Raw genomic sequence first — 13013 nt, 5'->3', positions numbered from 1 at the left:
TTATGCTATACCTACTTAGATTATTGTATGGGCACATTTCATCCAAATGAAAGCACAATTAAAGTCCTTATCGATTCCAATAATAAAAGTTTTTAAAAAGAAAATTTGTTGATCCTTCAGTGTCTCATTATCGCATTCCAAGTAGCGTTTCTGACCACTTCTATAAACCATTTAGATCTCAATTCTCTCTTGATCAGAGAATCGTCATGACTCATGAGGCCAAAGATTCATGCATGTAATGAAGAATGCTGGCGGAGGATATTATAAGGCAAGCAGGGAAGGGACCTTGCACCACTAGATAACGGAAGAACCAAGTTTCAATGGTATACCCTGTATTAGTATTGTTAATGGGGGCCATGACTTCTCTGGTTTGAGGACAAAGGTTTAATAATGTGGGGTGTTGGAGTTGAAGTCAATTAAGCATGTGCGATTATTTCAACAGCACGTTTATTTTCTGGCCGGAATATGCTGAGGTTGGCAGTGCCGTCACTTGGCTTTTCATTATCATATTTGGACAGACAGGCAGAGGAAAGTTCAAAATCACAGGCCAAGTTTTTCCACAAAGCACGCGAAGAAGACCTGGCGTCAACTCTCTGTCTCCAAGTAGCACGAGTTGGTTATCTAGAATTTCAGTAACAAATTAGAGGTGGCAATTTCTGGGACGACAGTATAGATAGTAGAAACCAATCAAACTCAATAGGACCTTAACATCCTAAAGAGTGGTAAAAATGCTCTGAAATGTGATCTTTTGGTTTTTCCAACCTATGATGTTAACAGATTGAACCCATTTGCGTATAAAAATTGTACATGAGAAATCTAGTCAATGTAGATAATGCAATGGTAAATAATCTATGCAATATGAATATATGAGACTCCTCTAGATTACAGGAAGCGCCTAATCCATCACTTACATAATTGGTTTTCCTGTACACCCCTATGGGAGAATCAAGTGATTAATTGGCCTGTGCAAAGCAGAAGTATAAAACGTAAACTTGAATGAAACAATACCATTCTATAAAACGAGAAGAGGAACACAAACAGCAGGGGTAAAGTCACCGTAAAACCTTAGTTTTAAACTTCTAAGAGAGTACCTATGATGCTACCACAGATTTAGAATATTATCACAGCAGGGGTAAAACCTTGGGTTTAAACTTCAAAGAGGATCTAAAGATGCAATAGAAGAAACAAAAAAACTAGATTTAGATCATAAATTCATGATGGTCATCACTGCCTTCCCTTCTTTGAGCAAGAAGGGCATTTGTACTGATGGATAAACTCAGCCTTCGATGGTGTTATCTTCACGCACTTGCCATGGTACCATCTCTCGCAGATGTCACACCCAATCCAAAACTCATTAGCACTGTAATTTCCCCCACAGGTTCCACACAGGGTTTCACTATGCTCATCTTCATCCTCTACGTAATTTTCATTGAGTAATGTACTATTGGTCCTCATATGTCCATCAGTTGATCTCTGTAAAGCAGAGGTGAGAATTTGTAAGCCCAACTTTTGCATAAAGGGACAGAGCATCTCAGAAACCCCAAAACTACTTAATTAAGAGAGAGAGAGAGCAGAGTATCACCTTTCCATTGTTTCTAGATTTGCCTCCACTATCCATACTGGGTTTGTCTTTACCGGGCTTCCTTCCAGTTACGACTTCAAAGACTGTAGGCAGATCATTTGTCAAGCTAAATAGACGCTTCCTGTTCATTACAAGAGCAAAAATATGGTTAGTCTGCAACTTGCTATCTCCTGTGTTTCGGGCAACCACAATTGATGGCCCGAAAAATCACAAATTAGATGTGTTGGGCCTTTAGTTTTTACATTTACGCGGTCCAATATACCATATGATACAATCTAGTGATCTACCATGTTTGAAGAAGAATGTTCATTGAATCAGGGCACTAAAGGATTGACCAAAAGAATCAGGGAACTAGAGGGTGACGGCACGACAGCATAGAAGGGAGTGAAAATGAAAGCTTTGAATTGGATGTCTCAGGATACTAACAGATAAAATACATACAGATTCAGCACATACATGTAGACACACTTTCTTTAGTTTCCCAGAGTATAAAATGTATTAAGAATCCTTTCAACCACAATTTTTGTTTCTTTTTCTTTTTGGTGATATGCAGCACCTACAATTATATGAGGATCAGAGATGTAAGAAGCAAAATCAGCCACATCTGTACTAAAAAAAATATTTGAAATCCATGAGGTATGATTACAGTTTCATGATTCAAAGAAAAGAGAAAGATCAACACCAGTCTTAGCAGAGTTGAATTAAAGAAATAATAAGAGAAATCAGCAAAATGCTTGTTTTTCTTCTCAAAAAAGAAAAAGAAAAAGAGAGAAATCAGCAAAATTGCTTATAAATAGAGCAAGCTTGCATAACTCCAGAATATCATTAAACAAAAGAATTTTGTTTTAGATCCGCATAGGAAGTCCACCCTAGTGCTGGGGACAATGTTTTACTTATATTTTCCAACAGGGAAAACATCTTTCTTCCTATGCTTTTGATTGACACACAGGCACAAACTCTCATTGGGTTCTTAAATGATGTCTCATTTCTTAGTTGCTAACTCAGATATAAGAACTGCAAATGCGTTGACTCTTATCGAATTACACATCTCGATCAAACGACCAAGAAGGATAAAAGAACTGCATAATAGGTTTTATACATTGCCTCATTTTCATGTCACAACAGTATCCTAACAATTAGAAAAGTCTTACTTGAAATTGAAAAGCAAGATCAGAAGAAAGAGACGCATTTGATGTAAATTGCCAAAAATGAAAAGCTAAGCTAATTTTATGCCGATACTTTCATGTAAACAATTTGCAATTACACAATATCAGATGCCGCCTAAATTATTACATGTCATACACCAATAAGAAAAGAAAGTAATCAGCCGTCAAATCCAAATCTCTGAAGTTATCTAAACAAAATTTATTCAGCTGTACAGTCCAAATGTTAAGAAATTCATAAGAAACCTTAGTCGGGCAATTAGAGTTCAACAAATGGCCAAACTGCCTGAAAACATATCTTTGCTGAGTGCATGAAAATGTGAAATAAAGATAACCAAGGCATTATCTACAAATAAAGAAGCAACATTGCACACAAACCACCTTAAAGATATGAATCACACACAAATTACATCCACCTAAACATAGAAATCCACGAAAAACCATCAACGAAAAGAACAACAAACCTCTCATTGCGATTCAAACGAGCACCAAAGTAGAAAGACACAGACAGCAGCCAAGAATCACTATGCACAGCAATCAAAGACAGCCAATCCTGCCTCTTCATCCCATCTCTCGCAAAGTTAATCCCCAATGCCGGCTCCGGAAGCTCCGGAGGCACTTCCTCCGCCGGAAGTGTCACCTGCCACGACTCATCCGGGTGTCCATACAGGCACAAATTGTCCTTCTCTGCAACCACAACAACCAACTCTCACTAATCCAACCAAACCTACCTAACCAAACAAAAACGAAATTAAACTAAACTAGACTAAACTAAAGCCTATTCTTCACTTAAAATTAAGCTTCAAGAAAATTAACAACAACCTAATTATATACTTATCACTCAAGCTTTCTTTGTCAAACAATTTAAATAAAAATAAATTAAACTAAAAATTGAAGCAGGAACAGACCTGGATCACAGAGCGCATAAAATTCTTCCACATCTGAAAACCGAAACGAACCAAAGCCTCAATAAACCTCACAGTCACATATAATTGCATTTCAAGTTAATAGAGAGAGAGAGAGAGAGAGAGAGAGAGAGAGAGAGAGAGAGAGAACCGTTGGTGAGGGCGCGAACGATGCCAGAGCGACGAGCGGTGAAGTCCTTGAAGATCTCTTCGACGCTGCGGGGGCTCGAAGATGGCATCTCTGTAATTTTCTGATTTTACTTTTCTTTCTGTTTTTATTTTTACCGATATATGGATTAGATAAGGAGGAGGACCTGGGCTTTTAACTTTGGGCCCCCGGGGACAGCTCATCATTAAAAGCGCTTTTGGAGAAAGTGCTTTTTGTCCCGGCAAGGCAGCTTTTTCTTCTTTTTATTTTCACTCTTTTGCTTTACTTTCACAGAAGCACACTAGAGTTTTACATTGATTCACATTCAAAACAAGCACACTTGCTGCAGATTTAAGCATCATTAGCAGCAAGCAGAACACTAAATACAAGTTTACAACCATGGGGACTATGACGCTAAGCACAGTAGACAAGGATTTACTACCTTGCTACAAAAGTTACAAGCTACAAGCTACATTATACATGTAATTTACAAGGAGACTTTTTCTTAAGCAAATGCCTACTCACTTTAGTATGATTTTGGGTGGGAAGTAGTCTTCTGGTGATGAATCCTCCAAGCATATGTGGTCGCAAGCTTTAAGTTTTACAGTGCAGTGAGCGTCGAGGTTGTGACGCTTCTGGACCTCTGCGAATCCTCTGCTCAAAACTTGCTCCACCCAGTTTTCCACCACCTTGTGTTTGTCCGACAAGTACGCAGATGCAAGTAGTCGTTCCATGACTTCTGTCGAGATGTCTAGCAAGCACTCTGAACCAATGAACTGACGGAAGCTGTTTTTGATCAGCTTTGATATATTCTCAGCAAGTGCATCGAAATCAACCGGCTTGAATGCCACTGTTTCATCTACCTGATCAGTGAATTCTTGCAACCAGGGATTGGAGTTTCCAGATAGGCAGTCATTTTCGGATGTCTCATCATCTAGATGCTGCACTGCATTCTCTTCAGCTGGAAGGTTGAGATCCAGAAACCTACTCGACGGTTTGTGAGGCCGTTTACTCATCTCTGAGACTACATGCTGCTCTAGAGGTTCGCCTCCACCAGACAACTTCCTTTTGTTCAAAAAATGAGGGATGTTATCTTTAGTTGTGGTCGGGGATGTCCTCCAATTTTGACTTACTGTACTGCCTTCAACTGCACATTCAACTGTAATCTGGATAGGCCACCCTTTTGCTCGTGAGATTCTTTTCTCTGAATAGTTGGAAGGTGCCATTTCGGATGTGAGAATGCTGCAGCCCTTTTCTGTAGTTGTAATGAACATTGCGTTACTTGTGCTGACTAGTCTTCCATGGGAATCTGAAAATTTACCGGTCAAAATAGCCTGGGATAAACTATTCTGAGCCACAACATCAGCCTTGTCTACATTTTCTAGGAACACAATGCACAATGGTTTCTTGCAGATTTCTCCAGCAACGTAATCAACAACTGTCTTACCTCTATACTTTGCATCATAACCATTCAATACTTGACCACCAAACAATGTGTCTGAATGAAGCATTCCATCCTGAGAATTAAGATCCACACAGATCAATTGTTCCCGGTTCCCATATAATACCTCAGCAAGCACACTAGCAATTTTCTTTTTACCATACCTATCTGGTCCAATAAAATTGAACCATATATCCCTTCGGTGCCTAGCTGCAGTGCGATGTTCACTTCTTGATCGGCAATGAGCTATTCGTTGGCTAATAGCACTTATAGCTTCAGTTTGCCAGTCAACCCTCTCCAAGAGAGCTTTAATCAGCATCTTGCCATTACTTGGAACAAACTGCCCATGTTTGTCAGCACTTGAGCAGAATGATGACTGAGCAGAATAAATAGCAGAATTGCCATTGATTACATCCACATCAGAGGAAGAGAAACTGGACACGTCATTTTGACATCCTTGATTCAGATTTAAGTCCAACTTACTAGCAGGAGAAGAGCAAATTCCTAGTCCTAAATCTGTTGTCACAGAAGTTGAAGATGTTGGAGATGTTCGGCTACCCTCAACTATGCTTGAATTGGACAAAGTGCATGAAAACTTGACAGTACCCGATTCAGTATCTTCATCTTTTACAGGTTTTTCCCATACCTCAGAAGAGAAACTTTCACTCTTAGCCTTCGGAGGAACGCTGGATCGAGAAGACGAAATCTCTTGCACATCTATGGGGATGAGTGAATCATTCGAAGAAATATAGGTCTTGTTGCTGTGATTGTGCTTCTCATCTTTAACAAACTCAAAGCCCACTATAGTTGGAAACAAGTTAGCTAAAGGCAAAGGATGAGATTCATCTGTATTGTCCCATTCTTTTTGCAGACTTGTAACTTTGGAACTCAATAGCACTCCATCGTCTTGGGTCTGCACTGGAGAGAGTGATTTTCAAACGAATAATGCAAAAATTACATAATAAATTGTTACCATCAATCTTATTTTTTTAAACCAAAAAGCCTGTAGTTTGAAGCAGAGATTACGAAACTTTTAACACGTAACAAATAGTCGAACACCAGGTCATCAATTTAGATTACTAGAAGTGCAAAAAGGATACATAAAAGCTTTTATAAACCATGGTTGTAAGTAGGAGTTCAGTTAGCAATATATTCATCATTTGTTCAATCTTGCCAGCTGTATATCTCTATGGTCACTAATATGATATTAATGAATTGCAGATATGTTGATTGTGAATTTCTGATACACACCTTCAGATCCAACCCCTTGTTTGGGCCAACAGGAGCAAGCTGCATCCACGAAGGCAAGCTAGCTTGATGCTGACCTGCCACTGAAGTACTAAAGCCTCCCTTGGGAACATCAGATACTTCTTGCTCATTCTTTTCATTGCACTGACGATTGCGAGGAAGGCACCAATTTGAACTGCCTAATGGGAGCTTTAGGTCAGAAGGTGCAGAGAAGAACCCTCCAAATGGAACAAATGAATCCATCAAGCTGTAAATACATCAGGACAAGTAAACTATGAGAGAGATTTAACTGGAAAATACAATCAGGAGTCGAGCTGGAAACTATAGGTAACTTCCGAAAAAATGGAAAAGAAAAACCGGTATCCAAACAAGGGATGCACAGCACGGCAAAAAGGAGATTCGGAAAAAATTGTTACTTGGTTGATTGACATATTAGATAACACAGTAACAGAGACGAGTAATCAACACAACGATGGACTTTAAACCCAGAAAAATGCGTACAACAGTCCAAATGACCTTTGAGTTCTTAAACAAGCATCTCGTGGAAGATGGTATATATATGAGCAAGTATAGGTGTAAGGGGCCACCCAAAAATGTCACACAAACATGTTCAATCTCTGATTACAACATCTTGCTCAGATTGAACCAAGCTTGAAACTAGAAGGTGGTATAATTACAGCAGCGACTACGAAAATTACTCTGCTCCTAGGTCATCAAATCATTTCGAAAGCATTTGACTGGTACTTTAAGAAAATAAAGCCTGATACTTCACAAACTGAATCAGTTGGCTAGAATTTGACCAAATAAAACTAATAGACCAAAAGAAGACACCTGCAAATACTTAATTCTATAATGAATTGCTCCAAAACTCTATTATAACAGAATAAAAGAAAGCCAAAAATAGTAAGAAGAAGATGGGAGTACAACTGATTCCTATAATTTATACCAGAAACACTACCAAACAAGAGTATCTGAGCTATAATAAAACTTATATAAGCAAACAGATAACCAATTTTAACATCACCTAAGTTTTCAAACTAGTATAAGAGTTTATGGATCAACAAAACTCACCTGGACCTTGGATATGATTCAGCTCCAACCGAAGTCATCCGCAGAAGCTGCAAGTCCCAGTCTTTCTCCACCGACGGAAACATACTCACAAACTTCAAGTAGCTCCCATAACTCGCCGTAGCTCCAATGAACCACACTCTACCACGGCGAACCTCCACCAGCCTCGTCAACTGCGCCACCACGTAACTCACTGCCTCACCCAAACACTCTTCCCCGACAAACGTCTTCAAGTCTCCAATGTTCACCACAACCCCAGGTCCAACACACTTCTCTACTAACTCACCCACCTCGTCCAGCCTCGAACTCAATCCCCCTTTGTCAGTTTTAAACTCAGACAACTCTTTTTCGATCGAAACTGAACTCAACCCGAACAGCTCCACCGGCAAGACACCATCTTTAGTTAGCGAGTCCATAAAGACCTGAAGAGCATCGTAAGCACATACACCCACAAGCAGAGGATTCCTGTTCCTTCCTAAAACTTCTCCTATTCTCCGACAATTCTCGTCTACGTTGTGGAAACCCGAGAACGGGAAATCTGGCAGGCGACGACCCGGAACCGGACCCGGCTCCGGGTTGCAGAGGAAGAGAGGAGGAGGGTGTCCTCTGAGGAGCTGAGGAAGAGGGCGGAGAATAGCGAGCTTGATTTCGGAGCTCCGGAAACCCGCTTCGGCGAAGACCCGACTGACAACCGGGTCGTCGAGAATGGAGAGAATGAGGTGGCGGAGCTCGACTTTGACGCAGGACATGGAGGTGGACTGGTGCTGCTGGAGCTGATGGTAGAGGTGGTAATTCTCCGGCTGCCATCTCTGGTTGGCCTGAGACCTTTTCACGGCTGCCATGAGCGAGTTCGAAACAGGCGGGTCGTCCCTGAGCTGGGCCGAGGAAACGACCCGGTCCAGGGAGACGCTGAGGCAGAGGTCGAGGGCCTTGAACTGGAGCCGCGGCGAGTAAGCCGCGTTGCGTGCACGCGCGCATGCCTCGCGTAGGGTGGAGTTGGGGAGAGAGAGAAGGGCGGAGACTGCGTGGAGGGAGGTGGTCTGCGCGTGGCCTCTGCGGCGCGCGACGGACACGGCCTCGTCGAGCGCGTGGGCCGCGTCTGGGGTTAGGCATTGCCTGGCCGAAGAAACCGGCGTAGGCATCGCCGGGAAAACTGAAACAGGAAACTATAAACAAAGTTTGGTTCTTTATAAAACTTCCAGACTGAACTCAAGTGGTGGAAGTAAACCAAGCAAAAACCCTATTGTTTATTTATTGTTAAAATATATATATGAACATGGGGAGGAGTATATATATAAGGTTGAAGAAAGAACAGAGTTGAGTGAAGGTGGTGGGGGCCAGAAGAGAAAAGGCAAAATGTACAGGTAAAGCTGGGGACTGGTTGAGCATAGATTCTATGTAGACAGAGTATCATATCTAACAGAGAGAGAGAGAGAGAGAGATGATGGAGGTTTGAAGGAGGGAAAGGCATGAATGGAAAGATGCTGAGTGAGGCCACTTGCATTGAGTCTGAGTGGGCCACCGACTGACCGTCAACGTCGCTGTCGGCTGACGCGGCCTGCAGCGGTGGTGACGGCGATGGAGCCCCCGTGTGTGGTGGTGGTGTTTATGGTCGACTTGTCTCGTTGAGGTTGAGTTGTATTCAACTTATGCAACATTATTCTACTGGTGAGATAGGTAGACTACTTGGTATCTATAGCTCTCTCAGAGTCTCAGATTCTCCTTTCATCATCTGGCGCCAAAATTTCAACGCTTATTTATGTAGATACCATTTCTTCATGACTTTTATCAATTGAGGCTTAAATTCGTTGGGAGGTGTCATGGTGATGCTGACTAGTTGATATTACGTACTGTAATACGATAAACTCTTAATTTTACAGATCCATGGACTTTTACAGTTTTCCATCCTCAATATCTATAACAAGAATGTACTTACAACGGCGATAATTACGTTTTTAGTTAATATGTGTAATTGAAGAATTGTATATTATCTCTAATTTTTTTATTTGTTGAAATAATAAGGATTTAAGAATCTTTTTATTAATGTGATAAATTTATTTAGTTATTTATAAATAAAAAAATACATATTCTAATTTTATAATTAATGTTCTAAATTTAATTTAATAAAATTGTAATTTTTATTTAAAAATTAGTAATTAAAAGTACGCTATAAATGTCAGACCACGCTGAGATAAGGAGAAATTGTGAAAAGATGTGTCTGTCTGTTTTAAATTCGAAAAGCTTGCAGATGATTATATATTTAGATTCCAATTCCAGAAACCAAGCTTTGCTCTCTTGCTTGGTTAGTTTTGGACCGCAGCGTTCAGCATGCCATCAACAGTAATCAATTTCCAAAACAATGCTATTATTCCCTGTCTGAGAGTGATAGAGAGTAAAGTTTGATGGAGATTGCTTCAAGAAAAAAGTGTGATGGAGATGAGAATCAAACCCTAGCTAGCTACAACAACGTACCACCATACACATACAAATCATTCATGATCTGATGATCTTCCCCCCTCTATGACCCGCCCCCTTAATTTTTCTTTTTCTTTTCACATTAATCTGCAACTTTTATATTCGAACTTTAATCTGGAAATGAGAATTGACCCCTACCCAGCATCAGAGGTTTTTCTTCCTCGATCGTGATCTAAACGCTTGCAGAATAAACAGAAACAGTTTCTGATTTGATGTGTTTTTGTTTCTACCTTATTTGTTGGGTACTTTTGCCTTGCCTTTCTCAGTACTTTTTGCGATAAAGGCTTGTGAACTAGACCCCTTTTTTTTCCAGCCACCTTCATGATCGATGAATCCCTCCAATTTCAAACAGTTGACTCAACCAGACAGACTAGTGCAGAAGCTAACTGGGACAATAAACTAGATTAGGGTTGATCGAAACAAGTGAACGAAGAACAAACAAAACTGAAAATTAATCACATGCAGTAGTCGATTGACTCGATTCACTAAGGAAGCATTAAACGGCGGTAAGTAAATATATTTGAATTGGTAATATTCTTAGTAAATCACGAAAATATTTCCGGCAACATACGATATCGGAACAAAGTTTTCGCTGAAACAGGTATATATGTGATTATACAAGAGATCATAGTATTATGGTAGCGCGATGTGCATTCAGGATCTCATCAAGATTCTATCGTCTCTACCGACAAGTTCTTCTATTCATGAACACAAAGAGAAAATCATAGATATTTCCTATGTGTTGAACCCCATCGCCCACGGCTTCAACTGTGCTGTCATTCTCACTACAGAACTGTGGAAAGCCACTGTCGCTTTCACAAACATCTATATAATTGTTGCCCTCCTCAGAGGCAAAGAGGCATACATTCTACCAAAGCTGTAAGCCCGTAACTAAAACTCTAATTTTCTCTTCTTTTTTGTGATAGAGATGTGTCCTGAAAAGAGGAGAATCTGCTCTTGAAATATCTCATGTGAATATAATCTCCAAATGCATTCACTCGGCAATTAAAGTCCTCGATATGTATTGTAATATTTCTGCTTGAATATCAGTTTTAATTTCTCAAGGTACAATAGTGCATTAAGGTCGATCAGACTATCAGTACGTAATATATAGATCAACTATTTGTCTTGTTAAATTAGTTTCATATGCAATGATAAACTAGTTCAAATGTTCAATGCAATAGAGTTCAATGCAAGAAATTGATCGATAGTTTACTTAGTCATCACTACTCTCACTTGTAGGGTTGAAACTTGAAAACTTCCGGGCATCATTGCATGCACCATTTGTAAATAATGAAGCTTTTCTATGGACATGAATAAAAGTTTGATGGGATTTGACTTCATTTCTTTATGCGCCATCATCTCCATTTTCTTTTTACACAATCTTTTTATCGCACACTTTATACTCATTTTCCTAATTCCCCATGGTGCGTTTTCTCCGTTCAGTAATGAGTAAACTAGGGACCATTTGCCAATATAAGGAGCAAGTATTAACAAAGCTAATAAGAACCAAAGTATTTGCAAATAGGATTGTAGTTGCAAATTGTGTGCAAAAGTAATGTTCTATTTCACATTTTCACATATGTATCACTTGCATGTGAGGAGAGCACATATTCCCTCATTATCTTCTTGTCCGTTGATAAATTCAATAGACTCTGCTTGAAATGACGCATTTCTGCATCTGACTTAAAATTTTAGAATTTAGAGATACATCATACATAGAATCTCAATGCTTTAGATAGTACGCGAAAGGTGAAAACAATGTTTCCTAGGTTCCTAGCTTACTCAGTGCATTTGAACTGCTCAAAATCAATCCATGCATGCCACTAAGCTTTGAAGGACCAGCAACTAGATGAATGAATGAAGCTTCTAATTACATTATGTGATAAGTTGCGGCTAGCTGGAGTAGCCACGAATTTGTTCAACGTCCTTGTCAATTTGGCATTGAGAACTATTTGGGACCATGATTGAACATGCTGGTCTCATAAAGCTGGTTCGGTATCATTTCCTTCAATAATTTCTTTTTCAATCATAATCAGAAGTTCAGAACTATGCATTACTTTTGAATTGTAATGAAAAATAATGATCATATCATCACATCATGTAGTAATTGTACACATTATTCGACAGGTGTCTTCTTATTGTGCATTCATTTCCTTCATTATTGTGTCTTCTTAGAATATTGATGGAGAGAAGTGTATATCTTTATCTATAATTTGTACTTTGTAGAGGTAATTCATGTTTATCATAATATTCTCGAGGAAAAATGAGGTAGTTAATTTTTTAACAACTAGATTCGATTACCCTCTATCTGTTTGATTAATTTGATAGAATTCGATGTCATATAATTTCAATTCGTTGTAGTATTAATTTTAGTTTTTTAGACTAATTTTTTATAGTGTTCATGAAAACGTGTTAAAATTGTTTAAGCAAAGACACGATACATCAGAGGAATACACAAAATACATGCCACGAATTTGAAGAAGTTGAAAGCGGTAAGCATGACAAAACACCATAAGATGCAATTTTGAAAAGCAACGGACATTGAACCCTCCACTTGCCAACACGATAAGAGATCAGAAAACCAAATCAATTTATAGTCCAAAACAACCAACTCGAATCTTCTCCTATTCCACGTTTGGTACAAACTACAAAGGTCCCACATTTCTTGACTCTATAATGCAACAACTTTAATAATTTGTTTTGAGGATGGAAGTATGGAGATTCCTATTCCTTAGTAGGAGATGCGTACGTATGACTATTTACCAAACATCTGAGGTGATCCTTCAACTGTGGAAGAAAAGAGTCCATTTCTTTTCCAAGAAATGATGGAGATTTGAAAAGGAAGAGAGTGATTAAAGTGATGAAACATGAACAAAATGTGCTGGGTGGGTGGCTCAGTGGCCCAGTTGTTGATGATATTTGATTTCTTTACCAAATATGGGAATTTATTTGGTTTTCTAATAGTGGGGAACCTAGTTCT

General features: G+C 39.3%; 2 protein-coding genes across 2 annotated transcripts; both read right to left on the bottom strand.

Annotated features, from left to right (window-relative positions):
- Positions 1 to 987: 987 nt before the first annotated feature.
- Positions 988 to 3958, bottom strand: LOC126801575 (PHD finger protein ALFIN-LIKE 1-like). The gene is made up of 5 exons (XM_050528969.1): positions 3802 to 3958; positions 3654 to 3686; positions 3210 to 3432; positions 1583 to 1703; positions 988 to 1473 (listed from the first exon to the last, which is right to left on the bottom strand). Exons 1-5 carry the CDS (start codon positions 3887 to 3889, stop codon positions 1225 to 1227), a joined length of 714 nt encoding a protein of 237 aa, XP_050384926.1. The 5' UTR covers positions 3890 to 3958; the 3' UTR covers positions 988 to 1224.
- A 115-nt stretch (positions 3959 to 4073) lies between these two features.
- On the bottom strand, positions 4074 to 8789 carry LOC126801574 (protein SMAX1-LIKE 6-like). Its single transcript, XM_050528968.1, has 3 exons — positions 7559 to 8789; positions 6491 to 6734; positions 4074 to 6152 (listed from the first exon to the last, which is right to left on the bottom strand). Exons 1-3 carry the CDS (start codon positions 8695 to 8697, stop codon positions 4320 to 4322), a joined length of 3216 nt encoding a protein of 1071 aa, XP_050384925.1. The 5' UTR covers positions 8698 to 8789; the 3' UTR covers positions 4074 to 4319.
- Positions 8790 to 13013: the final 4224 nt, after the last annotated feature.

The sequence above is a fragment of the Argentina anserina genome, chromosome 7 (assembly GCF_933775445.1).
Source record: "Argentina anserina chromosome 7, drPotAnse1.1, whole genome shotgun sequence".
Taxonomy (NCBI): domain Eukaryota; kingdom Viridiplantae; phylum Streptophyta; class Magnoliopsida; order Rosales; family Rosaceae; genus Argentina; species Argentina anserina.
This window is presented reverse-complemented; position numbering and strand designations above follow the sequence as displayed.